Below are 27,851 nucleotides of genomic sequence, written 5' to 3'. Positions count from 1 at the left end.
GTCCGCACTTGAGCACTTTTCAAGTGATGTGCAAACTTTAGTTTTGGAGGCAAGCTTCCCTGACCAGTGTTTTGGTGTCAGCTGTGCACAGACAACAATGCGTTATCATGGGGACTATTGTTAGAGTATCCATATAGACTGAGACGTTCACTCTGAGGCTAAATCTAATATTTTAATTTTATTTTTTTTTCCCGGACGGTCACAGCGTTCCGCTTGACTGATAAGATGGCCCTGGAAGCAGACAGCGACAGAGGTTCATCAAGAAGCGCTCATGAAAAATATCCCCGGGCAGCGTTGGAGCGCAACGGCTACGTGAAGACATGTGTCACCCCGTTGTACCAGGACGCAGGGAGCCAGTCGTGGCTGAGACTCGCCGTGACATGGACTTGCCGAGGAGTGTCGTCTGCGGTCTGCGTTGCCTCCATCTCCGTTATTCTCGCTCTGCTGCTCAGATTGGTCGACTGGGATGCAGGCAGCAGCAGCAGCAGCAACGGAAATAGCGGCGGCTCCGGCTCTAGTCTTCATTTCGCAGCGGGCTGCGCTGTGGAGCTGCTTTTGACTGCGTGTCACTGCGTCTCCCCCGTTTTTACACTCGTATGTGCCTTCTTCTGGGTCGGGCTGTATCTGATTCGCTGCGGGGTGCTCATCCGTACCGCGGTGTTTCTGTTAGCGGTGTGCCACTTGGGCGAAGCCGCGGCACAGTCCCTCCTGTGCGGCGCCGAGGAGCAGCTCCTGTCCTTCCCCGCAACCCTGGTAGTCCTCGGCTGCCTGGGCAGCGGGGCTCTGCTGGTCGTCCGGTTGGGTCAGGGAGTGTCCATCCTCGTCTTTATTAGCGTCATCAGGGCCCTCTCCCTTGTCTCTCTGAGCAGAGTCCGGGCCAGTTGGAGACCCTACCTGGCCTACCTGCTGGGGCTGCTGGGGGTTTTGCTTGCGAGGTATGCTGACCGGCTCCTGCCGGCCTCAGGGACCAGCGGGACGGGGTGCTGTGGCTCTGTGACCGGGGCGAAGGAGGAGGACATCCCTGTCTTCAAAAGGAGACGGAGGTCCAGCTCCATAGCGGCCTCGGAAATGATGGCTCACAGTCAGAGCAACAGCAAGTCCCACCGCAGGACTTCGCTGCCTTGCATTCCGAGGGACCAGGTAAGACATGAGCAACTTTGGACATCTGAAACAGAGCACACTGCAGGTTTTGTTACCGCTTTGCTTATGACCTTTCAACTACTGCAGGCCTGTGACATTATTATTATTATAATTTTTTTGCTGTCCTCTCTTTCTCTGATGGCATGTGTGTCAGCTTTACGCGCGTCTTCCTCACTACATCGGGACACCCGGAATGACAAATTGTTATAAGAAACATTTTTATTATGACAATGACGGCTTGTTTGCTCCATAGGCCCGGCTCTATATTTTCTCAGTCTGGTATTTGTGTGATTTACCCCTGCTTTGGTGTTTTTGAATCACAGCATCCTTTACGTGCATCCCTCAAACGCTGCTGTTTACCTTTACTCTGGCACTGCTGTTAATGTGTCCATCATCACCGCGCTGTGCTGCTGATAAACGGAGGGATGGTGCATGTATCATGTGCCTGTGAGTGTGTGTTCGCAGGCATAGGTGTGAAGTCACATCTAAATATTTTGAAAGCCTCAGCTTATCCTGGTCGCCTGCCAGTGTTGTGGTGCCAGACTTAACACATCGTGGGGCCTTTTGTGATGGATGCTATCATGAGGGCAGTATATTACAGCAGAGAGGACTGTGGATGGTCATTAAATGTCTATCCCTCTGTTCTTGCTCTGATGTGTTCATTAAACCAAATTATCTCTGCTGTATGACTCATCGCAGCCGTCCTTGGATTTTTTTTTTGGAAACTCCCAGTGTGGAGAATGGGTAGATGAAGGGGATGGTATGTTTACAATGTGACCCTTAATAATCCAGGAATGAGGAAGATGTGCTCCTCTCTCATCACTGTTACAGTGAGCTCATTTAGAGCTTAACTCGTCTCTCTCTGTCATCCGACTTGAAGTTCTCGCAATTGTTTTTCAGAATAACGTTTACTTTTGACAAGATTATGTTCAACGACTTCCGATATCTGTCTATATTCTTAGCCTCACCTCAGCGCCAAGCTTCTATCAAGACACCAAATTGTGGGTTAAGGCGTACGTGCACTTTATGCTATCACTTCACTTGACAATTGAGATGCAACTAAAATATATATGACCCAATTTAAAGTACTGCCAGAAGTGGTCAGAGATGCCGTGCAGAATTGACCTTGTTAAATTTTTATAAACATATTCGCTGGGGGAGTTTGATTTAAAAAAGCAAATATGACAAAATAATCTATTTGATATCACAAGTAGAAGGAATTCAGCTAAATATAAAAACTGAAACTGGAAGGAAAGGGGCACGGGGTGATTTCGGAGTTTTCAGCCATATAAGGATTTTTAAACAACTGACAATATCTACTGACTTATGTGCACATAACATAAAGTGATGATATTTGGTCTTGCTTTTCATGTATGGTGGTTCCCCCAGTCATCCTTTCAAACTAATGAATGCTACCTGCCCTGAAAGCTACTGCAGCATTTGGCTCTCATTTGTTTTCATGCCCTCTAGTGACAAACTGAGATAAAAACCAATGTAACATAACAAATTTGGAAGCGTCAGTGTTGTCACCACATGAGAAACAGAAGTGCGGATCCACGCACACGTATAGCACGGCTTCTGTCATCATCCCGCAGTGGGCGAGCTTGTGGCTTCATACCATCTACGGCTTAACTAAAGAAGTGGCGTAATCCTGATTACACTGGTGTTTTCCCTCAACTTTACCCTGATCTCATTTGTAGGGTTCGAGACTAGAGAGGGACAGATAATGTGGCGGAGGAAGAACTGAAGGGCTTTGTAGCAGGAAGTAAATGGCTTAATTTGCGGGTGTTGCACTTCAGTACTCAGCGGGAAGAGGGTCTCTCATGACGTGTGTGTCTGTGCATTCTTTGCAGTCACTTTAATGGATGTGTTATATCGTTATCATCTGTTGTTGAGATCAGTTTAAAATTATGTCTCTGTGTACTCAGACATTGTCCCACCACAAATATTTGGGACACTGCTCGCTGCACATTACAATTACCAAGGCCATTTGAGGATGAGAACAGGAAAGGAAAGTCTCCTGGAAATCAGGAAAGTAAGGTGAATGCAGAGAGCTTCACTGTATCTGTGTTTGTATCATGATGTGACTCCTGTGTAGCCATTCCCACAGGTTTAGACCTGGAACGTTTTACATTTAACTGAGTTCACCTGAGATTATACTCTGGTCTATAAGGGTGATCTTGAGCCACCAAATGCCCTATTACAGCGGGACACATGCGCCTTTCAGTTTTCTCTGATCCGGACTCACACACATCGTCTCATCTCACAGGTTTCTCTCCCCTCCTCGGGAAGCTCAACCTGTTCCCCACATCGGCTGTCTGACTCTTGATGCTTGGATGTTCATTGCTAATTGGTATCTAGGGAACACTGAGTTAGTGGACTATCTGTACTATTAGAACAGCTCCATTACCCATTCAGCCCCCACCGTATCCAGAACAAGAATCATGACAAATTGAAGTCTGAAACTTAAAAAAAAAAAAAAAAAAAAAAAAAACTCTCTCAGCTGACCAGATGCCGAGGACAGCGTGTCCTCCTGTAGCCTATCCTCACTGGGTGAATCTGTAGGACCAGCGATAGGAACAGGGAGGCGCTGATGTGTGGCATAGAGACAGAGGTAGCTAGACTGTACTTTTGATGTAGTCAATTAAAATTGTACAGTTTCCTACATTACTGATTCTTGTGCAACTTATTTAGTGTTTTTATTTTTACGGCATACAGCATCAGAGTACCATAATATAATGCAGTATAATGGAATATAATCCGGGCAAATATTAAAAAGAGATAGACAGAGGTTCAGTTGCTTCACCCCATTGGTGCTAACTTTGTTTTAAGCAACTGGAACTTAGTTAAAGTTTGCATTCGTCTGGTGAAGTTGAATCTCAGCGTTGAGCTTGACAGCATGAAACAAAAAGAAAAATTCTGCAGCAAGTAAGGCCTCAACCAAATGTCCATCGCAGAAGTGCCACAATTCTCAATTTAATAGTGAACAATTCTGTACGGCATTCACGGTCCAGTACGCGCTTGTGTTTTTTTTTTTTTTGTTTTTTTTTTTATGTTTTTGGTTTTGCATGTAACTAGCTTTCATAATTTATATTTCTCTCCAAATTGCCTCTGTTGTTGTGTGCCTGCGAGTCCACGTGCTGGGATGAGGAAGCATCATACATGCCCCGTTGGTTCAGAGAGGCACAATGACAAAAAAAATAATAACAAGGGCAGTGGAGATGTTCATCGGGAAAGGATTTGCAGCCGTTTCAGTGGTTGGAGACACGGGCTTTTGTCGTGTTATTAAAACGCTCGATCTGCTTTGCATCACGGTGATGGTTCGCTGTTCGTGACTGAAAAATGAATGAAAATGTTGGTAAAGTAAGCAGTGCTACTCAATGCGGTGCCCTACCTCCTGGAGAGGTCAGAATAAAATTCACTTTTTTTCCCACAAAAGCACCGCAGCCCAATGTGGTTCGACTCAGAAGAAACTGAATGGAATACAAAAACACACAGAGACAGCTTGGGCCGTCAGAAGCAAACTGAAAACCGTGACCAAAAAAAAACAAACATTGTATTGAACCGTGAGCTAATTGTATTTTTGCATTAACAGATGCCAAAAAGTTACAAAGAGCTGTTGATGATAAACCTTTGTTTCTGTTCCTTTTTTATCAGAGCTTAGAGTTTATCTAGTATCTGTGAAGCGTATATGTCGTTGCTTTGGTAACCTCCAGATTAACATCCAGCTCAAAATTTTTATTTTAATGAATTTATGCTATCCAAATCTCTGGTTGAGTTCACATGGAGATATGTATGTACCCACATAGCAATATTTCAGTATAGTTAGTTATAAATGGGGGAGGAGCCTTGAGTGAGCGCCTAACAAATGGACTAGATCTTCTTTCCATCATTTTAGCTGATAGTCAAACTTATATAGGCCTATTCTCCTCAAAAAGTTTACATAATGATGCAGAGTTTAATGAAATGAAATTTATGGAGCGCTGCACCTGTCTGTCAGTAACAATGCAGCAAAATGATGATGATTCATTAGTGCCTAGAAATGTATGACTGGTTATAACGTAAGCGTTTCCTATATATTATGAAGGGAAGGGCGAATGTGAGTGAACAGGGGACTGAATCTTTGACACAGTCCCGTCAGATGACCAGAATGAGATCATGACCTCGAGATTAAGAGGCTCATCCCTGATTACTCACTATTTAAGAATGCATTCTAAATTAAATAAATGTATTATTCTACATGTCCTGATGCCCTTTTACCGTTACAGCTGCCAAGCTGATATGATACTAGGTTTGCATCAGCACGCGCGCACTCATTTGTTTAGAATTTCATCTTAAGACTTTAGAAAACGGTTACTCAGATGTTGTTATCATCTATTCTTCTCCCTTATTTGGAGGCCTCTCTCTGACACAAACACACACAGTTCACACACAGGTCCAGTTTATCCATACTGTAGATAATGAAGCTCTCCAGAGTGCAGTTGTACCTGAGAGAAGTGGGGGTTTTCATCAAGCGTTGCCTGTGCAGTATTTATGAAGCAGGCTGGTGCAGCCTGCCAAGCCAAAGGCAAGACAGGCACTCTGCTGAACTGGAAGCTGCAAAATAGCATTGGCTAAGCTCCATGGCTTTATTTCTGTATTTTTCTCTAAGGTAAATGGGATTTATTGTTTTGCTGATGCACTGCTATGCAGGAACTTAGAAGTTTCTGCACTCGACATGACGCAGTTTGGAGTTTTAATATTTGAGTATTTTGACATGGAGTTCAATCAGTTATGATCCTTCTGGACGAGCTCCACACAGAGGCCTTTGGTTTTGACAGAAGTTGTTTGTCTTATAGCCAGGGTCTCAGTGGGACGGGGATTTGGGGGAATAGCGGTTTTTGGGTCACATGAAATTGAAAAGCACTCACTTTGTACGCAAGATAACGACAGCCATAAATAGAAGGTCTAAGAAAAGCAACAATATTTCAAAGTGTTGTATTTTTTGATGCTTTGTCACACGGTTTTCTTCCCCTCTCTGTCACACAGTGGCATAGTGGCTTTACTACACACATGTCTGAACCAGTGCCAACGAAATATGGTGAAGTTATGACAAACTTTACTGCATTATACCATGAACGAGGCTACGGTATATTCATCTCACCTCATCACCATATACAGTATCTGTGTCAATCTGGAGGGGAGGGACAGATTTTAAACATGTGCTCTGAAATCTATTTGAGGGGAGGCCCACATTCTCTCACTGACGCACATACATTTCCAGGGAGACACACAACCTGCTCCAGTCGCCAGTGCTATCTTACTTTAAATGCCATCCGGGCTTAATATATCTTTTTGTAAGATAACGGAGAATATTGTTTTTATTTCTAATGGGCAGATAACACAGCAAGGTTTTCACTTTATATGGCAAAGGAGCATTAAGAAAAAGACCAAGTGGCTCAAAAAGTGAACATTAGTTGTAGATCTGCGATGGGACACAATCTTCTGTTAGGCTAAAAAAAGAATTAATTGGGTAATTTAACAATCTAGCTTTATAAATGATCATACCTTGTTTTTCATTATTACTTGCAGTCATTACCACGACTAACCGTTTATAAGACAGAGGCTTAAATTATTGTTGTAGTTAAGAATGATCTGTGCCTCACCAGCTATGGAAATTACAGTCATTGCCTTGATAAGAGGACAACACTTTGCTCCCTTCAAGGAGGGACACTAATAAACCAAACTCTAAACTGTTTATTGTGTCTAAAATGCAAAGTATAGGTCAGAATTTACAGAAAACCTGGATGAGACACAAGATGTGTGTCCTACTTTTGCGATCATGCCAACACACCAGCATAAGAATTTGGTGCATATGAAATATTTAAGTTCTGTAAGATGATATACTGTATGTGGTTCTTTACCCCACTGTGTATTTAAACACCGAAACTACTTTTTTGTATCGCCAGCTCTCGTGCTGGACATCTTTAAGTTGTTCACAGTGTGTTTGTTACTATCTGATGGCGCTATATGTAGAAAGACACAAGCAGCTCCAATCAAATTAAGCTCAAGAACAACAACTAGTACTTTTTGTAAACTACTTTTTGTAAAATGCATAAACATGACACAAAGAGCACAAGACAATTCTAATCTGCTTGTAACTATAGTGATGCAACAATACAGTGCCTGTGTGTGCTTTGCATGGCTGAATGTGTAACTAAATGAGTTTAAATATGTTACATAATAAATACTACAGAGCAGTTACACACACCATTCAGGCATAACGTTATGACCACCTTCCTAATATTGTGTTGGTCTCCCTTGTGCCTCCAAAACAGCTGTGACTCATCAGAGAATAGACATGGGCCTTCTGAGGGTGTCATGTGGTGTCTGGTAACACAATATTGTTAGTGGGGGGCCTTTGGGTCTTATGGATTGAGGGGAGGAGCCTCTGTGGATCATCCCACAGATACTTGATCAGTTTGGGATCTAGTGAATTTGGAGGCGAGGTCAACACCTTGTGCTGTTTTTCATCTTTTTTTTAGTTGTTCCTAAACTGTTTTTGTGTGTGTGTCTGTGTCAGGCTGCATCCTGCTGGGGATGGTTGCTGCCATCAAGGAGTGTCATTGCTATGGGGTGGGGGTGCCTGGTCTGGTCTAGATGTCTAAGTAGCATCTACACTAATGTCAGGTCCAAAAGTTTCCCAACCAAACATTGCATTGTCAGAAGATGGTCAAAGTTATTCACTTCTTCTGTCGGTTTTAACGTTTTGGCTGATCTGTGTATTTAACGTATTTTATTTACGCGCGTTAAACTAAACTAAGCTCACCTTTTACTTGTACATTTTTAAATCATCATCAGCTCTCAAATGAGGATGAAAATGTGACGTGACACACTGAGAAATTTTATAACAAACTAAAGTATTTTTTACTTTTACTTTTCAGTTCCTCTGAAATGAAAGACACATAAATGTATATACAATCAGGACCCTAACACCAGTGTATGACAGCTGTTTGTTTGTGGGAGCTTAGTTTTTTCTTGGTAGACCTGAATTAGGAAGGATAGAAAAAAAAAATTAGTTATCCTTCAAAGAGTAGTGTTTAAAAGGAAGAAGGTTGACAAAGGGAGGCAGGGATGCAGAAATAATGTAAAGTAAAAAAAGAAAAGAATTCTGGTGTATCCTTGTTAAAATGATCATTTCATTCAAAAGAAACACTGTGAAAAAGAGTACAGACAGTAAAGGCACTGAAGATAGTCGAACAATGAAATAATTCCCAAAAGAAGTAATTGAAAGAAAAGAAGACACTTGCCTTAGGAAAGGCTGCATCTAGCCCCAAAGCAGAAGGTAAAAAGCGAAATGTGTGTGTGAGAGAGAGAGAATCGGGGGGTCAACTTGAGTGGACCTAATGCACGATCAACTATGTGTGAGAGAGAAGGAGGGAAGGATTGAGAGGAGCGAGTGCTGAAAGATTTGGCGGCGAGGGTGAGGAAAAAAGGGGGAGTGAGAGGAGGTCTGCTGCCAAGCACAGCCCAAGTGTTGATGGGAAGAGGACAACTATCTGGTCCCTGTGTTCAGCGTCTCTGCTGATGGTCTAAACACACCATCGCTCTGAGCTCTCACATGGACTCTCAGACGTACAGCTGAGGCAACTTTGTGTTGATCGCTTACGGTTTGCCTGACAGATATTGCATATGTGAGTGCTTTTGTTTGGCTTTGTGTAACGTGAATGTGGCTCCTTGCCACATGCTCCCACAGAGACAGGATTTATATATATATATATAAAGTGAGTGTGAGAAGCTAGCCTCCACAGCTTCAGCAGCAAATAATTTTAACCTAGCGCGGCCACTTCTGTATACTGTACACGTGCTTCCACATTCAAACACACACATACAGTGGCTTCCCTGCTGGCTGTCCAGATGAGGTTTGGTGGCCTTGGACAAGGATTGCCTTGTTACTCGATTCAATGGTGTGTTTTAGCTCCAAAATATGCTCGGTGAGAGGTGAGTGGGGGGAGGGTGGTTGGCCCCGGGCAGGGGGCAGCATTGACAAGGAGCCTCCAGATCTGTCCATATGTCTGTATGTCTGTCTGCTTTTCTCTTGCACTGCCGTAAACACCCTTACCCTGTAACCTGGCTGTTAGCAGCAGAGGGTTATAAAGAGTGTGTGCGCCGAGTGTTTTTTATGAGTGCTTTATTTTCATGACATAAAAGTGCGAGACCAGTAGAGATTCTCTGTCCTTAGCTGTTCCTTTACTGTGTAGACACAGCCTGTGGCTAGTTTGGGAACCGAAGAGAGAGTTAGGGATTAGGAGGCAAGACTTTTAAACGGTATTTATGCAGGAATGGTTGGCATTTTCTTCTCTGTGTGTTTCTTTCACAGCTGTGCCCTTGGTTTACAGATTTAGTTAACACCTACTGACAGGGAGCTGCCTGACAGCAGCAGGTATGCAGCGCTATTGACCAAGCTAACTAGCTTCAAGAATGTTGCTGGTTTCATTGTATAATTACGAGCAAATCCCATAAATGTACCCTGTTAACAATAAACATCAGCCCGAGACTAGTCCCCGTGCCTTTATTAACCTCCTTAAAAATCGAAAAAACACTGGGGTGTCACACGAACCGGTGGGTTACATTTTTTTCTTAATTATAATGAACACTGACAATAACATTCATAGCTCTCCTGCAGTTAAAGTGCAAGGTAGCCACAATAAGTCAATAAATAGGAAACTACCGTAAAACCTGAGCAGCACATTTGACTTTTGGTGGTGTGTCACAGAAATACTGTCTTTTCCAGTTAAAGAGAGGGGGAAAAAAATGTTGTTTTCCCAGAATAAACTGCAGAAATGTTAGTAAAAGTAAGAAAGCAATGTGGCACCCATAATTCATGGGCAAGGCTGCAGATCTGCCGTTTAATTAGATCGATTGATAGCAATGACAAGCAACAGTAGCTGATCTTGGAGGAGTGGGCATTACTTCTTCAGCTATCTCACACATTGATACCTTGATGCCATTTCCTGCAGGCATCTGCCTTTCAATGCACAATTATATATATATAAAATAGATTTCACTCTTGGGACCAGTTGTCTTGCATTTTGTGATGACAGCTAATCTGTGCTAATGTAGCTCTGTACATATAATTTTGAATTTATTTATTTTTTTAATCTCAACTGTGATGCTTGCACCTAATTTTGGAAAGGTAACACAGCATCATTCAAGTTACTGTTTGTGTAAACCCTAGGCTACCAGTGAGTAAAACCTGTGACTCTGTTAGCTGAACCTATTTGACAGAAACCATAATGAAACAAACAAAAAAACACCTCAAATCAGAGACTCATGTTATCGTCAAGGCAGAAATAATATAGGGCTTTTCCAGGTCTAGCTGTTAAAATTCGGTATTCACCAAAACCACATTTTAAGATAACTGATGATTTGCAATAAGCACTAATAAAGAACAGTGAACTTATATTTTGTCTCTAATCTCATTTTGCCTAAATCGCCAATTTACCAACATTTACCAACTTCAAATAGCACTTTACAGTTAACAATTTAAACTTTTTCATGTGCATATTTATGTGCACAGAAACAGCACTGCCATAGAGACAGACGTGGACCGTGGGCCGTATACACTCACATGCACAGAGCCCTGCCTTGATGACTCTTCCTGATGTGCTGCATCCTCGTAAAGCAAGACCTTGATTCAGATTCAGCTGACGTGTCATTGCAGGTTAGATCACTAACCCAGTCAAGCGATGTCTCCCTTTCTCCTCACATACAAACACCGACAACACTCTCTGCTTCCCGCATATGTATTTATGTATGTTTGTCACAGACGTTGCGGCACAGTCGGCAGCTCAGTCTCTCTCCTCCTTAATGCACAGCTTCCAGGAAGGACCCACTCTCTTGGCTTATGCCTCACATGTACTCCCAACATACTGCGTACAGATGACACGGATACAAATGTTTTGTGATGACCACCAATCACTGGCGCTTGTATCGCGGCCTCTGTGCTCGGAGTTCACTATATCTATGCATCATTGAGCACATGCTCAAATACAGGTGTGTGAGTGTGTGTGTGTGTGTGTGTGTGAGAGTGAGTCCATCCTAGTGGTTTATGCTCTGTCAACAGTCTGCCGACGGTGTGTTTGTTTTGGACGCCTCCAGCCTGCCTGTAGATTACCCAATCAGATAATCAAGGGTATAATTGCATCACATGCATCTGGGAGTGTTTTTCCCTTCCATTATCCCTCATAATGCACACATACATGTCTCACACACATGTGCCGCAGACACACAGCGGTGACGTACGCACAGCAGCTAATTTCCAGAGGTTTTTCTGCGTTGAGAGACAATAAGTCCCCTTGTGGTTTCATCTGGACATAAAAATGCAAAGATGTCTTTACATGCTGTACCCTGTTCTGACAAGACAGCATCACCGAGAGCCAGAGCTCTTTCAAGAGAGAAACTCTGGCATACCTGCTCCTTGGAATCTGGGTTTGAAGTCTTTATAATGATGGGAAAGTGGGCTGTGAAATGATGGATGAGAGATGACAATGATATTTTGCTTCTGATGTTTAAAAAGAAAAAAAGCTCACAGGGGATGTTTTGGTTTAAAATTGGTCCTCTTTTTCAAAGGGGTTATCCAGTGGATGCATTTTCTTAAATTCTATTAGTAGTTTTATAATCTTCATGTTTTAAACCTTCAGCCCCTTAAAGAAAGAGAATGGAGTTGGACACCTGCCCGTTTTATTATATGCATCCTTCATTTTTGCATATAATGTCAATACTATGTAATGGAATCAGCTTTGCAGTGTAATAAAACTTGATTCCATTACTTCTCAGAGACTAAAGGGCCAGCTCTTCAAGGTCTTAATTGTAATCTCAATGAAAAATAAAAAAAGGCTTTACTACCATAACACAAGACTGGAATCTCATTCAAAAATCAAAAATCTAAAGTATTTTGGTGTAGGAATAAACACTGGGCACCAGCCATTTGCGCCATTAGTGGCGTGCAGATTACACGCCACTGCACTATGCTCAAAATTCACAAAAAAAACTAAGCAAAGATACATGTCGCCTGTTATGACCCGGCTCGAGAGGCGCAGCGTAAAGTGGAGACGCATGACGGAGTTAGAAAAAAAAGGGTTTATTTAATTCAAAAGAAAACAAAAAGGTGACAGGTCAGACATAGTGAGCTCCTGCAGCTGTAAAGTGGTCCTGCTTGGCCTCTTCAACAAGGCCCTTTATTCAGTCTTCTCAGATGTGGCTGGTTAAGGTGATTAAGCTCAAGCCAAAGACACTCGCGCGCGCAGCCAGTGGAGGTGCAGAGGGGCGTAACATTGCCAGAAAACTTCACCGACCCAGGCAGGAATTTCTACCTGAATCTGGATTCCTCTTATTATACCCTCAACATATACAGTGAAGGGCAGACATTTTCCTCTACACTGTGTATATGCCACAGTTTTAAAGCAAGATTCTTTGTAGGACAAGCCTTAAAATGAAAAAATAAGTAATAATATGATACATTTTAAATTAAATTCTTAATTTGCACAATCTGTAAATAAATATGTGAGTATTTCTGTGCAATTACTTAATTGTTTTCCAGTGGAAACAACATGCTGGGAAGATCCACATAAAGGCCTATATATATTTTTTTATTATTATTATCTTCCCTTTATCGTACAGTAACTGTCCTGGAGTTATGGATGGTATGGTGTTTTTCAGCATCCCTTGTATATATAAGGTAATATTTGATATAACTCACTTTAAGGGTTAGACATAGCTGTGTCTAAAAACACTTTGGTGCAGTGGCTTCAGTCTGAGGAAAGACATTGAAAAGGCATGGAAATGACTGGACTGCAAGATTAATCTGGGTAATATTTCCCCTTGGGGCATTTTGCCACAAGCCATGGGCATCTGAAGTAAAATCTCTTTTTTTTTATGTCTTTGTATCATCCCGTCTTTCAGCATTTCTCTGCCCCCTCTCTCCTCCCTCTCTTTTACTTTCTTCTTCTTGCTTTTTTGTCTGCCTGTCCCTCTCTGTTTTTTCTCCCACTCACCCGATTTCCTCTCTGTCCAACTTTCACAGGACAAATGCCAAAGGCTGTATTATTGTGTCCTCAGCTGCCATCACTCACGGTGTTATGTAAGACAGTGGCGATGTGTGTCCGTGTATGTGTGTGTGTGTGCTTGTTTCTTTGCCTGGCTTCAGTCCTGATATGCCTTCTCTGAATTCACAATCTATTCCAGCGTATCCAAACTGAGGTCAGGCCTGTTTCAGCTCTGCAGATGTGTGGTCTGCGTCAACCGTCACCTCTGATTGTTTTAAATCTATATAGGTTTGGCAAGAGCAGAAAGTGGTCCAACCCGTGGCGTTGCAGACTGGGGAGTTAGAATGTCACCTCTCTGGTTGGGAAGGAACCAGAGTGGGAGAGGTGTCAACTGGATATTACTCGGGCTCACCCCTCACAGCAACGGTTCCAGGAGAAGGGCTGAGCTCTATCGTTTTACATAGTGGGCAGGGTAGGTGTCGGGATTTTCACATGACTCCAGCTGAGTGCCGGTGAGTCTGACTTCTCCCAGGAGAATGAGAAGTAGAACTGATAGGGCTACTTATACAAACAGAGTCCATGGAGAATCCAGTTGGGATCCTGCAAAGGGTACAATTTGTGGATTGTATCCTTGGAGACACTGTGCCCAATGTGGGTACATTGATAGAAAAACATGGTTAGGGGTGATTGGGAGGAATGGCTTGCCTAATCTGAACCCAAGCAATGCTTCATTATTGGACTTCTGCCATTGATTGATTTAAACATAGAGGATATCGTAAGGGTGGTAAAAAGGACATTTTGAGGAACTCCTGACCCCAACCGACATATTGTCTGTGTTTAAAGTTTGAATTCTTGGGTAACCCTCACTCATATCCCTGGGAGAGGAGTTGGAGGTAGTTCAGGAGTTCCTCAATGGTGTGGTGCCACTCCTGAGATTCCCCTTAAGATGCTAAAAACACACCATTGGGCTGTCTTGGCTCACATACCTATTTAGTGTCACACAGAGGTCGGGTACTGTGCCTGTGGACTGGCAGTTTAGGGTGCTGGTTCCCATTTTTTAAAAGAGAAACTGGTGGTTGTGCTCCAGTTATCCGGGAATCACAAAGCTCTACCTCCCTGGGACAGATGCAGGTTGCTTGAAAAGGGTTAGAAAGTAACAAGGCAGATTCCACCTTGTTTGCAGAACCAGCTCTTTACCCTTGCAGTGGTGCTGAGGAGTCTGCTAGAGTTTGCTCATCCAGTCCGCATGCGTTTTGTAGACTTTGACGAGGCTTCCCACAGGGTCACCTTGGGGTACTCATGTGGGTGTGTCCATATTTTCAGCAGAAAGTCAAACCTGTTTCCAGCTGGTGTTGGCCTGCAGTTGTTGGGGGAGAGGCGGTGTGTCAAAATGTGCAAGTTTTGGGGACTGCAGAAGTGCCTCTCGGCTCTTTGGATATGATGTACTTCGACCAGAATGTGATATGTTGTTTGCACTGGGGTGATATGACTCAGTCCGCACCTCCAAGTCAGATTGCTTTACTAAACTTAGAGGAGGTTGGTGCCCCAAGTGAAGGAGTGTAAGTATTTTAAGCTCTTACACCTGTGAGGAGGTAAAGACAGAGTTGGTCTGTCATTAGCGGCAATGCAGACATTCCACCTGGACCATTTTGTTGATGAGAAAATTTAGAAAGAAAGTCTTGGAATTGCCAATTAATATACGTTCCAAAAGATTTGAACAAGGTCATGAGTATAGGCTGCCAAAATTAGTTTCCTTTACAAGGTGGTTGGCCTCACTATTAGAGAGTGTGAGGAGTTGAGGTATCCAAAGATAACTTGGAGTAGAGCCACTGCTCCTTCATAGTATATCATCTTAATTGGACTAGGAACGACTCTTTTAAAAGGGATGACTGGGTACCTTGCTTAGCCCGCTGCCATCACCACCCAGTTATTATTAAAGAGAACCCTGTTTCTCAGAGTGATCTTGGTTTTAGTCCTTATTTGGCAAAACGCTTAGTCCCTATCTGCATTACGGTTCTGATTGGTATCTGAGCCCGCATTCTTTGATGTATAGAGTTAGCCAAGAAAGAACAAATATTTGATATACGCGTAGCATTACCACTGCATAAATGTTATATTTAGCTGCATCTTAACATCACATTAGGGTATATTTAACCAGGTAGGGAGTAGAGGATCGGTTCCGGGGTCAAGTTTTGATATTCATAAATAATTGGATCCGTTCTATAAATGGAACCCTGTTTTCTTTGGGAGCTGTGGTAAACCATCACAAAGTGAGCGCTTGGTTCTCTCTCATCTGAAGAGCAGACGAAGGAGTTGGCCTTGGGCTGCGATGTGTATACAGGATGATACACACTTTACACACGCACACTCTCTCTCTCTCGCTCTCTCTCTCTCTCTCGCTCTCTCTCTCTGTCTCAATCGTTCAGTCACACAAACAACATGCATGCATACTGTATGGCCTGTTTGCTTGCTGGATGCAGCTTGTGCTAATGTCACTGTGTTCCCTTTCTTCATTCAGCTTATTTTCTCAAACACTCTCTCTTTATCCTTCTCCCTCCACAGTTTTCTTTCTCTCTCTACTGCTTTCTCTCCAATCTCATTCAACCAGCAATTCAATGAGTCCTTATTGGATGAAGCTGCTCTGGTGTGAAACATACAAACAGGTCTAGCCTGAAGACAGGACTACCCAGAAGAGAGACTTTCTTTCTATGGATTTGTTTTTCTGTGTCTTTCTTTCCTTCTTTATGCTGTTGGTCTCTCAGACAGTTGTTACCTTCGTGACACACAAGCCAAAAAGAGGCATGAGAGTTTGTATGGTCTTAAAAATAATTTTACAACTGTCACGGGATGGACTCAAATAGAGAAATAATCTCATCTTATTCGTGTTATGTAGTGGACACTTGTTATTTATGGGCCTCTGGCTTAATGTCTCCCTGCAGATGTTGCTCAAATAAACAGACATAAAATGGTGGTTTCCTGTGGGATTTGCAAATGGCAATAGGCCTTGAATCCAAAAATAATATGGTATTTGTTGTGAGGATTATTAGGTTTTTTTCAGCTTAGATATTAATAATATTAAAGATTAATACCCCTGCATCCCCCCTACAGCGATGCTTTCAAATATGTTGCCTGATTAGACATCTTCACAACATTGTGCATACATGTACAGATAGGACTGTTAGCTTTGTTGCATCTTAATGTGGGACATCATTAATTCAGTTTGGTGACATTATAGCTCCATCCAACCCGACTACGCCATAGAGAGTGATTGAAAACACTGGTATGGATGTGCAGGGGCTTTATTAATCCAAGATATGCACCACAAAATGAGCCTTAGTACTAATATTTACAGTATTTTGGTATATGCAGCTTTGTGCAAGAGCGGGGGCTTTTTGTGTGTTGCAAACTGTTGTATTAAAGATGTATCTCAGTAGAATAGCCTCTTACCAGTTATCTTCCCTACAAAGTATCATGAAAGAGCAAAACTTCCAAGTACAGACAAAATGGGATGTAAATCATTATGCATGCAGTTTCAAATGGAAGAGCAGTGTCTGGACGTGCGCGCTGCTCCCATGGGACGCGGCCTGAAACGCTAACGCCCCGCAATGTCAGCGTCAATCAGCAGGAGCAGAAAGCTGCCAGAGAGAAGTGGGTTGTGGGAGCTGTGACGCACTCACCTCTCACGGTAATAGGAGTAGAGAATGACAAGCTGGCGTCAGTAGCCTTACATGGGTAGAACAACAAGAGGGAAAAGCACTTCACTTACCATGGAGCCTTGGAGGGAAGAAGGGAGGGAGGAGGAGGAAGGCTAGGATGAAATGGTGTGTGTGTATTTCAGATGAGTATTTTTGCATGCATGAGAGCTTATGTGCGTGTGAAGCAGCTTCCTCAGTGAAGTGAAGATGACAAGCATGTTTGGCAAGAATATGAATGCACAACTGAAACTGCTATGAGTTAAAATTAGTCTTAATATATTATTTCTCTTCGGCGTTTGTTTGTATGTTTTCACTGTCATTCACACACTGCTGTACAGTTTAGTATCATTTGAACATACTGTTCAATAAGAAAATGCTTGAAAGTTCAGTTATTAATCTGCTATTGTGCTATATTACATTTTATTCTGACATAACCTCATTCAAGTCAAAGTATTGTATTTGTGCAAACGTTAACCAAAAACAAATCAATTATGGAGGGGATTATATTTCTTTTTACAGCAGGGTTGGGTGATATTGTATGTACACGTATATATTTACTTTCATTTGATATTGTATCTGCTGTGCAACTGAGAGGGCTTTTGTCCAACCTGTAGTTGCAAACACAAATAAAGGCATTTCAGGACAAAGCAAAAATGTCTCAAATACAATGATGCTATAAAAACTTCTCATTGATAAATATTGACCACGATTGATGAAATACACTAAAAAAGGTGAAGCAGAAAATCAGTTGATATGCTAATAATCTTTTCAGATATATGAATAACAATGAGGGCTCATACTTTCAGACACATTTTACAGAAAATGGTTAAAATGTGTTTTCCTTGATTTTAGTCCTGTAAGATTCTTTCTTCTCTCTCACTCTTTGTTTTGCTTTTTAATTATGATCACAGAGCAGTAAATATACCTCAGTACTGTGTAGTAGTGACTGTTAACGAGTTTTGGGCTAGATAAATGTCTTTTGTACAAGTACCCGTGTAAAGATAGCAACAAACATGTATTTGTAGAGAAAGACAAAAGGTATTCTGTTGTACTCCGGTGAATGTAAATCCTTTGATTGCTGGCATTTTTACTCTAATTCTGGCCTTTGCGGGCTCTGGCAAAGACATCCATGTTCAGCTTATGTTCAGCTGTACATGGTTATCAAAACAGTTTGCAACCTCTGTGGTTAATGCACGTTATTCTGAATGAAATTAATTTAAAAAGTACCTTCTAAATTTCATTTGACTCTTAGGTAGGTAAAGAATCATCAGGAAAATCTTGAGGTTTAGTGCACCATGATTTTAAATGCACTGGTCAGCCACGAAACCGCCGACATTAGAAGTAAATAACACTGACCATCTTGTTACAATGGAGAAATGCTGGGACATGTTTTGACCTGACATTCACATGTACCACCCACCTAGACCAAAGCAGGCACCCCCAGCCCATAGCAATGACACTCCTTGATGACAGCAGCCATCCTCAGCAGGATGCAGCCTGACACAGGCACACACAAAAAAACCCCCAAAAAAAGTTTAGGAACAACTCAAAAAACATGAAAAACAGCACAAGGTGTTGACCTGGCCTCCAAATTCACTAGATCCCAAACTGATCAAGTATCTGTGGGATGCACTGGAACAAGTCTGATCCACAGAGGCCCCTCCCCTCAACCCAAAGGCCACCACTAACAACAATCTGTTGACAAACACTATAAGACACCCTCAGAAGGCCCATGTCCATTCTTTGATGAGTCACAACTGTTTTGGGGGCTCAAGAGAGAATTACACAATATTAGGAAGGTGGTCTTAATGTTATGCCTGATTGCTGTATAAATGTTACTCATGAACTTATCAGCAAAAGGGCTGTGAACACATTTTTTTTGTCCTACAGGAACCCCATTATATTTCCTGTAATTGATCACACACATTACTTATACATTGAAAAGGATCAACAATTCACAACAGTGCTGTTTTCTTAAAATATAAGTTGACTAATTAATCAGGGCACAGTTATATCAACTATTACATCCATCACTGGTTACAGGACAGTAACCAGTGACGCTACAGGACACGTGCAGCTGTAAAACCACACGCAGCAGTTCATACATCAAACATGAAAAGGGGAACATAAATACGAGATGTACAGATCTAAACGCGTTGGCAGATGCACGCATGTGCTTACTTGGCGGTACATGCAAAGGCTTAGTCATGCAACTCCACTGTGGAACACATGGACACTAACATACAGTACTTGCCCGAGGCTCTGTTAGCGGCTGCCATCAGCACAATCCATGAAAGGGTAGAGGCTTGAATGAGCTTAAGCCACATATGCACATAATGAACTGAAATATCATTTTTGTTTTTCTCAATTTAAGTATCTATGTAATCTCTGAATGTATTAACTTAGTTTCCATGTTTTAGCTTACATTAAAGGCCTATGTGTATGTAGTAGTTAGAAAAAGTCTTTTGAAAGTTTGTTCCTTCCAGCTCTCTCGCCATGTTTTACTTATTTATGACTGTAAACAAGTCAACTTACTCTGACTTCTGGGAACACAGCGAATTTAAAGGTCGTTAACACCACACTACTGCAAAATGTAATCTTTCTGTCTCTGCGATTATTCCTAAACAATAAAATATCATTAATTACATTCTCTGCGATGGACTGGCGACCTGTCCAGGGTGTACCCCCTGCCTCTCGCCTGATGACAGCTGGGATAGGCTCCAGCAGACCCCCGCGACCCTTAACAGGAATAACCGGGTATAGAAAATGAATGAATAAATGAATAATTACATTCTTGTGGTGAATTATAGAAGTTGAAACTAATTTCAAAAAGTTGCATTTAAAATCTTTTTCTTAGCTATGTGCCTTTTTAGTAGCTAGGCTGAGGATGGTAATGTGCATTGATTGCACTCTTGGATAGAATCACATAGCTGCAGACTCGGCTGCACACTTTTGTTTCAATACATAAAACTGATGCCACATGTTTTGTCAGATGTCACATCATTATTTTTAGTTCACAAGTTTTTAAGCAGTCGCAACACAGAGCTCCATTGTAGAGCGGCCCGTCCATCTGCACTTAGACACACAAACACTTGCCTGAAAGAGTGACGTGAGCCTGTAATGAGATCAATAAGCAATTGCTGGTGTGGTCTGGTTTCACTGTGCATTGACAGGACCCCTGATGTGCTGATTGGGAACAATTAGCATCAGTGAGCAGCACTAACAGGGTTTTGAGTGATGACGGTAATGAGTGCATGTCTGAATTCACGTGTGTGTGTGTTTGTGTTTGTGTGTGTGGGTGAGTCATCATCATCCAGCCCAGGAGTCCCATCTCTCTCCCTAGCTCACACACACTGTCGTAAACACACACATGCAAACCATGCATGCACAGGCGGCTTTGCCAAATCCATCTGGCAAGCTAGCTGTGTTGAGTGGGTAAACACTGATTCTTGGGGTCAAAATGAACCAGTGTGTGTAGAAAACACAATCTGCTTCATCTGCACAGTGAGGAATACAAAATCGGGATATTGAGCTATGATGAAGTACAAAGAAACTGGCTGCAATGATAAGACATGGTCAGAAACCTGAACACTGAAATGTTACAACAAGGAACTGATCAGCTTTTGGATGAGATGAGATTTCACAGCACTAAATCAATATGGAAAAAGGTGTCCCTCAAGGATCAATACTAGTCCCACTATTTACTCTGTACCTGTGTAACATACTGTATATTTTCTGAATCAGCACTGTAATACCCATGTTTATGCTGATATATCTTGTCAGTCCCACTGCAATCCACGCTTTCAAAACATTGCAGGCTGTTTTATTTTATTAACATCTTAACTGAGGCTGTGTACTTTTCACAAAAACATGTAGCACGAATGTGCCCAAACCTATGCAATTCTTAAAATCTAAGTGATACAGTACAAAATCTTAAATATCAAGGAATCTGCCTGTATGGCAGATTGTCCTACAAAAGCCAGGTTAAACTTTGAAACAAAACTTTCTCCTTTGAAAACCCTCAATAATCAACAATAGTTGAGAGTCCGACACTGGATTATGGAGATGTATTATATGCTCACGCTGCTCATGCTGTAGTCATTATCCTTGAACTACTGAACAGTGTTTACCACAGAGCTACTCAGTTCATTACTGCCATCCCACTTACCACGGGGATAAATAGGAAGGTTGAATAGTCACTGGCGGCATCTAAAATGCCTTAGTCTTTATTTATTCATTATTTATAAGTCCTTGCTGTCTACACCACTGTCTCTCAAAAACGCCATCAGATGACAGGAAAAATTGGCTATTAAAGTAAAACTCGGATCTGTTCCCAGGACTAGTCACAGTTCTACTGGTGACTTAAAATTACACCTTTTTTTTTATCTTTGACCGACTATTTTTAGTGAATGATTTTCATTGTTGTAAATGAAATTTGTTTTCACATTTGCTTGTTTGTTTATACTGAATTGAGGCAGTCTTTCACTGATGCTACTGTACTAGTGGTGATGAAAATGCTGATTTTTAAAACATTTAGCATCCCTCATGCTCCTTTTGCAATGCTAATTATGTTCGCACCAATTATTCACATTATACACAAGTTCAAAGAGATAGAATGACAGAGGAACTATATGTTTTCATCAATCTCAGTCTCCCTCTCTTTCCATTTATGCGTTATGTCTCGTCCTACTCTCTCTTTTTTGGCCTCAGCTGGGATCTAGTAAGAACAGTTGCTGGCCAGTAGGGGTTTTGGTCTGGCTTGCTGGGTTTTTCATGACTAGAGGGTCTGAGTCGTGACGGAGAGCATGTGTGTTAATGTGTGTGTATCGGTGCACGCCTGTGCACCCGTATACGCTCGTGCCTCTGCGGGAGTGCAAGTGTGTGGGTGTGCATGTGTAAAGACGGACGCACAGACGTTCATTGGTGCAGCTCATTTGTTCCTTTAGCCCTTACATGGCATTTGACGGAGTACGGTATAACATAGGCAGTCAGAGACAGACTGCTGTTAGTTTAAGTAAGAACTTAGAGTTTAGGACAGGATTTAGTGTGTGTTTCAGATCTTCATTTCTCATAAACAAATAAAAAAGGTTTCACATTGCCAGAGTGAATATCACGTAAATTACTAGAAAAACGAGGATGTCAGAGTGCACGTGTTGTGTCGATGGTGTAATAAACTAGAAATTCTCACAATGCAAACAAGGATGTTTTCTTTAAGCCCGTGGGGGCTGCTGAAGACGTTTCCTTTGTTATTTTTAGCTTTTAGGCACTTTTCAATAAGAAGTGGGTCAAAGTATCACAAATGCTGCATGATTGTAGTTTGGAGCAATGTTTATCTTGCTAGACTAATCAGACTGGTGATGAACATGTAGCACTAAACCTAATTTAAGAGTCTTTAACTTCTGTAGTTCTGAGTATGAAAAAGTGTTTAGTCTTTCATCTTTCTTTGTATTGTTGTTTTTTATTTTTACTTTATACAATTAAGGTCTACAGCACAGCACTTATATCCCTGCATATAAGCAGATTCATGTTTTGGTTCAAGAACATCCAGTTGTTTGCTGCATAGGCCAACTGTATTTACTCTGTCTTAAGATCTCTGTTCATAGCTGAGTTTTATGAGATTAAAACCCTAATGTGTAAACCTTTGTAAATAAATAAATACTTCAAAGCCGTATAGAATCACATTTCTTATCTCAGTGGTGAAAATATTCCTTTAACACACGAGGAGACTTATCCCTGTAAACAAATGTAAACACTGCATTTATCTCAAAAACACCCCTGGGACTAGCGGAGTTCAAGTCAACAAAAAGAGCTCCCCCTGCAGAGTGCAGTGCGTTGATGCATTTGTTTGCCATACTACACTGTGGTGTGTGTGTGGAGATGAAGCATCCCTACTTGCGCATCGTGTTGACTTTTTTTTGTTGTGTAATCTGTATGAGTGAAATTAGCGGCAGTCTAATTAAGACTGAAAGATGTTGGCTGTCAAAGACTGTGTGGCTTAGAAGTACATTAGGCCACTGTGATTTCCCAGCCTCTTATAGACTCAACAAGAGGAGTGTATTTGAGCTGTAATGGAGGCTGTCAGGGGACAGCTAAGCACAGAGGAGGATTTAATGACCTGGGTAAAAAGATGGAAGTGGAAATGTTTGTGATAGAGAGAACAGGGACTCATTTGGCTTTCTCAAGTTTGATGTCTGCTATGGTGCAACACTCCGACTGCGCTATTACTTTAACGGTGCGCCTCATCTCTTAAACAAAGATTATCAAGAGAAAATAATGGTCCACGAAGGATTTCAATTCAAATATATTCGCATATTTTACATGATAAAGGAGCTCAGCGTGATTCAGCTTTCTTCCTCCCTCCCGTCCTCAGGGGCTCACATTAACCACAAATCCACTGTATTAGGCAGATTATCCCATCTGCCATTCAAGATGCAAAGTCATCTCCAGTGGATGACAGTTGCTCTGTCAGGTCATCGCATTTTATGACATCAGCCTACGAACTGTGACAGCCCCGCGCACCGCACTGACCACAACACACACTTGCAGACGCACGCATGCAACTCCACTGGGCCGAGGACCAAATAATAATTCTTATTGTCTTCAAGAAGTTATATACACTTTCTGCACACTGGCCTAATGCAGTAATTACAAAGAAGATATGGTGAAGCATGAGATAAATACAAATTGATACCATACACAATTCTAATTGTAATTATAAAGAAACTGGGTTTTTCATTCAGCCATTTAGCCATTTAAATCATGCTATATGTAAAATACACTGATCGGGCGTAACATTATGACCACCTGCCTAATATTGTGTCTCTTGCCTCCAAAACAGTTGTGACTCATTTAGAGAATGGACATGGGCCTTCTGAGGGTGTCCTGTGGTGTCTGGCAACAGAACGTTGTTAGTGGGGGCCTTTGGGTCCTATGGGTTGAGGGGAGGGGCCTCTGTGGATCAGGCTTGTTCCAGTGCATCCCACAGATCAGTTTAGGATCTAGGGAATTTGGAGCACAAGGTGTTGACCTGTGTCAGGTTGCATCCTGCTGGGGATGGCTGCTGCCATCAAGGAGTGTCAGTGCTATTGGGCATGGCTGCCAGATCTAGTCTAGGTGGGTGGTACATGTCTAAATAACATCTACACTAATGCCAGGTCCGAAGCTTTCCCAGCAGAACATTGTCACAATGTTATTTACTTCTCCTGTCAGTGGTTTTAATGTTGTGGCTGATCGGTGTATTCTACCTTGTCCTAGTTCAAATGGACACATGCATGTTACAGCTGTCCCTCTGTGTTTAGTCACTGTCAGTGGTATAGCAGTTGTGGTCGCAGGCCCTGTAAGGCAGGGACTGAAAATAATTCACTGCAAAGTGATTTAAATCGGCACTCAGCAGAATATCTCATTCAAAAGCAGAACTATTCAAATCTTTCTGAATGTCACAATGGGGATGCAACAGAGAAGAGAGTCCCGTGAGTCCACTACCTGAGATGCTCAGGCTCCAAATGCTTTCACAAAGCACTGCTCGTGTAAAGTCCTTTATACACATGAAGAAATTAATGTGCCAAATGTTAAGCTTGCTCCCTCTATTTTCGGCCTTAGCTGGGCTTCAAATTTTCAGGTCTTCCTCGTCACTACACCAGCTGTTAGCGACATGAAATGTAGGTCAGAGGAGTCGCACTTCATAGTGCTTGTGTCACATTGCATCATTACTGTGCTGTCTTCAAGGATCCATATTCAAACATTGACCTCTTGCTGCCATTTGGGGCCACTTGTTGTCTGATGCGTCTTTAAATTACCCTTATACTGGATACTGTAAGGTGCCTTCTAAAAGGGTAAAGGTCTTCACATTTAGTAAACGCCACTTGAGAGACCGAATCACGTTTTTCTCTTATCGAAGAAAATGACAGGGCGGAGACAGAGGGCGGTGGAGGGTGAGTAGAGTCGTGTGTAGATCAGGCCTCCAGCATTAAGGGTGATGTGTCCTTTTCTTTTTCTTCATCAGCAGTGCCTGCTCTTGTTTTATTTTTAGATGGGTTGGAGAGAGATGGAGAGAGGGATGGAGGAGGGGTAGAGTAGAGGAGGGACAGAAGAAGGAGAAGAAGAAGAAGAAGAAGAGAAAAGAGGTTCTGTGCTCTGATAGCACTGTATTATGTCAGATCTCTAACAGTAGCTTCTGTTTGTGTGCTTCTTTCTCCAGATTATGGGCCAGCCAGAATGGGACTACAAGAGAGTGCTGAGCAGATCCCAGGTCAGTGGAGCCCAGAGGGAAAGGGCGGGAGAGATGTGTGTGTGTGTCTTTGGCATAACTTCATCTTCTCATTTTAAGATTGGCTGAATACCTAAATATCTGGAAGCAGAAACTCGTTTGTTTGGTGTCATTAAGTTTGTGAACGGTTCAGCTCATGCGCTCATGTTTACTGTCTCAAGCTTTACTGTAAACTCTTACCTGCCTTATCTACTTGCATTTCAATAAATTGCAAGTCAGTGTACTTTCCTCACAAGTCACGTTATTTATGCCCTATAATATATTTTACTGGCCGTGGTAACACTTGTGGGACTGGTAGCTGCCTAGGGGATTATAAAAAGCAGCATTGTTTTGTTTTTGACTTAATCTTTTTTTTTTTTTTTTTTTTAATTATAATAATTAAAATCAATTGATTCCAAACATATACGATGCAGCACATTGGTTATATCTGGCTCTCAAACATTTGCATGTCATTTTCTAAAGGGCCATACAGTGCATGTAATAAATAAACAAGAGTGCCCTTATGTAAGGAAGCACGGCAAGATTCAGGCTGGGAAGGATTAAGACTGCAAAACAACGTATAAAGTACACGATGGACCAATTTTTACACAGCAGAGAAAAACTGGTGACTCTCTTTTTCCAGAGTCCACGGGGTAATTAGGTTTAATTGTTATCGGCACGCTGAAACCCAAGATGCTTCTTGCTCAACTGGTCACACTGCTTCACTTATGTGGACGGGACAAATTGTTTTAATTTTTCTAAGCATGCAAGGAAACATAAATACAGATCATTAGCTAATGAAACATTCAAAATGCCTTTCAAATGAGGGAAAAGGAAATTATAGATTTCAGTGACTTGTCTCACCACTTGTCTTATTTATCATATTTTATACTTACTAGTCTAATCAGTCAGAGCTGCTTCCATACTGCAACTCCAGCTTCAGCCAATAACAAGCCCACTACCTAAATAGACTTTTAATGAATCAATATGCACCTGGATGCAGAAAGGGCTTTTCTGATAATGCACACTACTCACTGCTTGGTTGTCATGCATCACCTGCTATCGCAGGAAACACTTGACAAGTAGTAGGCGTAGTGTAACTGCGGCCAACTGAGCCCCGAACAACTATTTTATGGTTCATAGATGAGTCACTTTGATCTTTGTCCCGAAGTATCCTGGCAACCAGGTATTTTCAATAAAAACTGATTTCTTCTTACAGCGGGTCCTCTCATCCCTGAACTACCAGTGAACATTTGCAATTGGCAGATGCAAGAGGCAGGGGCGGGTGAGAGGACCGAGGGAGGTTCATGAGGCAGCAAGCAGATGAGAGGAGGGAGGAGAGGAGAGAGGAGCGAGGAGAGAGGAGAGAGAAGGGAGGAGAGGAAGAGTTTTGGTGCCACATTATTGAAATGTCAGTTGCGTTGGATTGAGACTCTCATGAGTGGCTTAATGTGACATTTGAGCACGGGTTAAAGGAAGGAAAGAGAGCATAAAGCTGCCCGCATCTACAGGAATCTAGATAGCAACATCACGACTGAGTGGCTGTGTTAGAAAAAAAAAACTGAACACAAATGATGCAGAGGAGGCACTCAGCCAGCACCATGGGACGGCACCAGGATAATGCACATCTCCCTAAACAGGTTCAGTATGGGTTCAGTTCAGTCTAGGTATATGCCGCTGTGTGTCTTGCATGTACAAGTGCTTTGAGTGTGCGTGTGTGTGTGCGCGCACATGTGTGCAAGCTATTTAGTCAGTAATGATGAGGTGGTTTAAATAGGACAACTCGAAGCAATGTCTAAATTAAGCTTCTTGATACAGCCTAGTTTTTAGGTCAATTACGTGTGTGAGAGGCTGGTGTTCGTAAGCAGCAGAGGGAAGCTAGTGTCAAGAGATTCGTCAGTGTCACTATTGTTCATGACTTTACTTTTTGTCGAGAAGCACGTCTTAAGGTGTTATCTGCACGCTGAATATATGCGTTATCTCCCTCCAACACAATGGTTTGCATAGTTTCTTTATCTTAACTCGAGCAATCAATATCTATTGATTTTGTGTTAGCGTCGGTGTTCCCCTTTGTTAATATGAGATAAAGGTGCATTTACTGCAGAACGAAAGTCCCAAACAAGTTTATTTTCTGGCGTTTAATCGTCCTGACCGCTTCAAAGACAGACCTCTCCCAAAATAAATAATTTTGCTAGTCTTTATTAACAAATCAATTCATAAGCCTGCAAAGGATTAATAGCGTTAACTGTGAGGCGCTCTGGCTCTGCAATCCTGCAATTGTATCAAGAGCATAAACGTACCCCCTGGCATGCTTTATTGGCTACTACTGCTTCAGATTTGTGGTGTTCTGCACATTTTATATGTTTCTGTACGATTGATGCAACAGCACAGAAACAATAGGCAGCCCTCCACTGTTGTGCTGTATTTACAGTTGCTGTAGATTCGACTGTGGGGGAGCTCAGCTGGTCTGCTAGAGTGAGCTGTTCTCTTTTTCACTTGACTGGCCATGGCCTGCCCGTGGACTCAACTCCTCTCTCTCTCTCTCTCTCTCTCTCTCTCTACGTGTCTGTCACTCTCTTTCTTTCTCTCGCTCTATCACTCCTTTTCTCTTTATCTCTCTCTGCTCTCGCCATCTGCCTTTATGCCCGATCTGCCTACATATTTCCTAACTGTCTCTCAGGAGAGGGAAGGGGGATGGGATGGGGACGGAGGGGGTAGAGAGGGAAAACTGAGATAGTGGGAAAT

The 27,851-nt window shown here is 42.2% G+C and overlaps 1 protein-coding gene across 1 annotated transcript in view; it reads left to right on the top strand.

Annotated features, from left to right (window-relative positions):
* Positions 1 to 225: 225 nt before the first annotated feature.
* pde3a (phosphodiesterase 3A, cGMP-inhibited) overlaps positions 226 to 27,851 on the top strand; it is a gene marked incomplete at its 5' end in the record, with an annotated part of 46,375 nt that continues 18,749 nt past the window's right edge. The window contains 2 exons of the mRNA XM_084558092.1: positions 226 to 1,140; positions 25,059 to 25,109. Coding sequence (XP_084414218.1) covers positions 226 to 1,140; positions 25,059 to 25,109 — 966 coding nt within the window. The remainder of the gene's footprint in view (positions 1,141 to 25,058; positions 25,110 to 27,851) is intronic.

This window comes from Chelon labrosus, assembly GCF_963514085.1.
Source record: "Chelon labrosus genome assembly, chromosome: 13".
Taxonomy (NCBI): Eukaryota; Metazoa; Chordata; class Actinopteri; order Mugiliformes; family Mugilidae; genus Chelon; species Chelon labrosus.
This window is presented reverse-complemented; position numbering and strand designations above follow the sequence as displayed.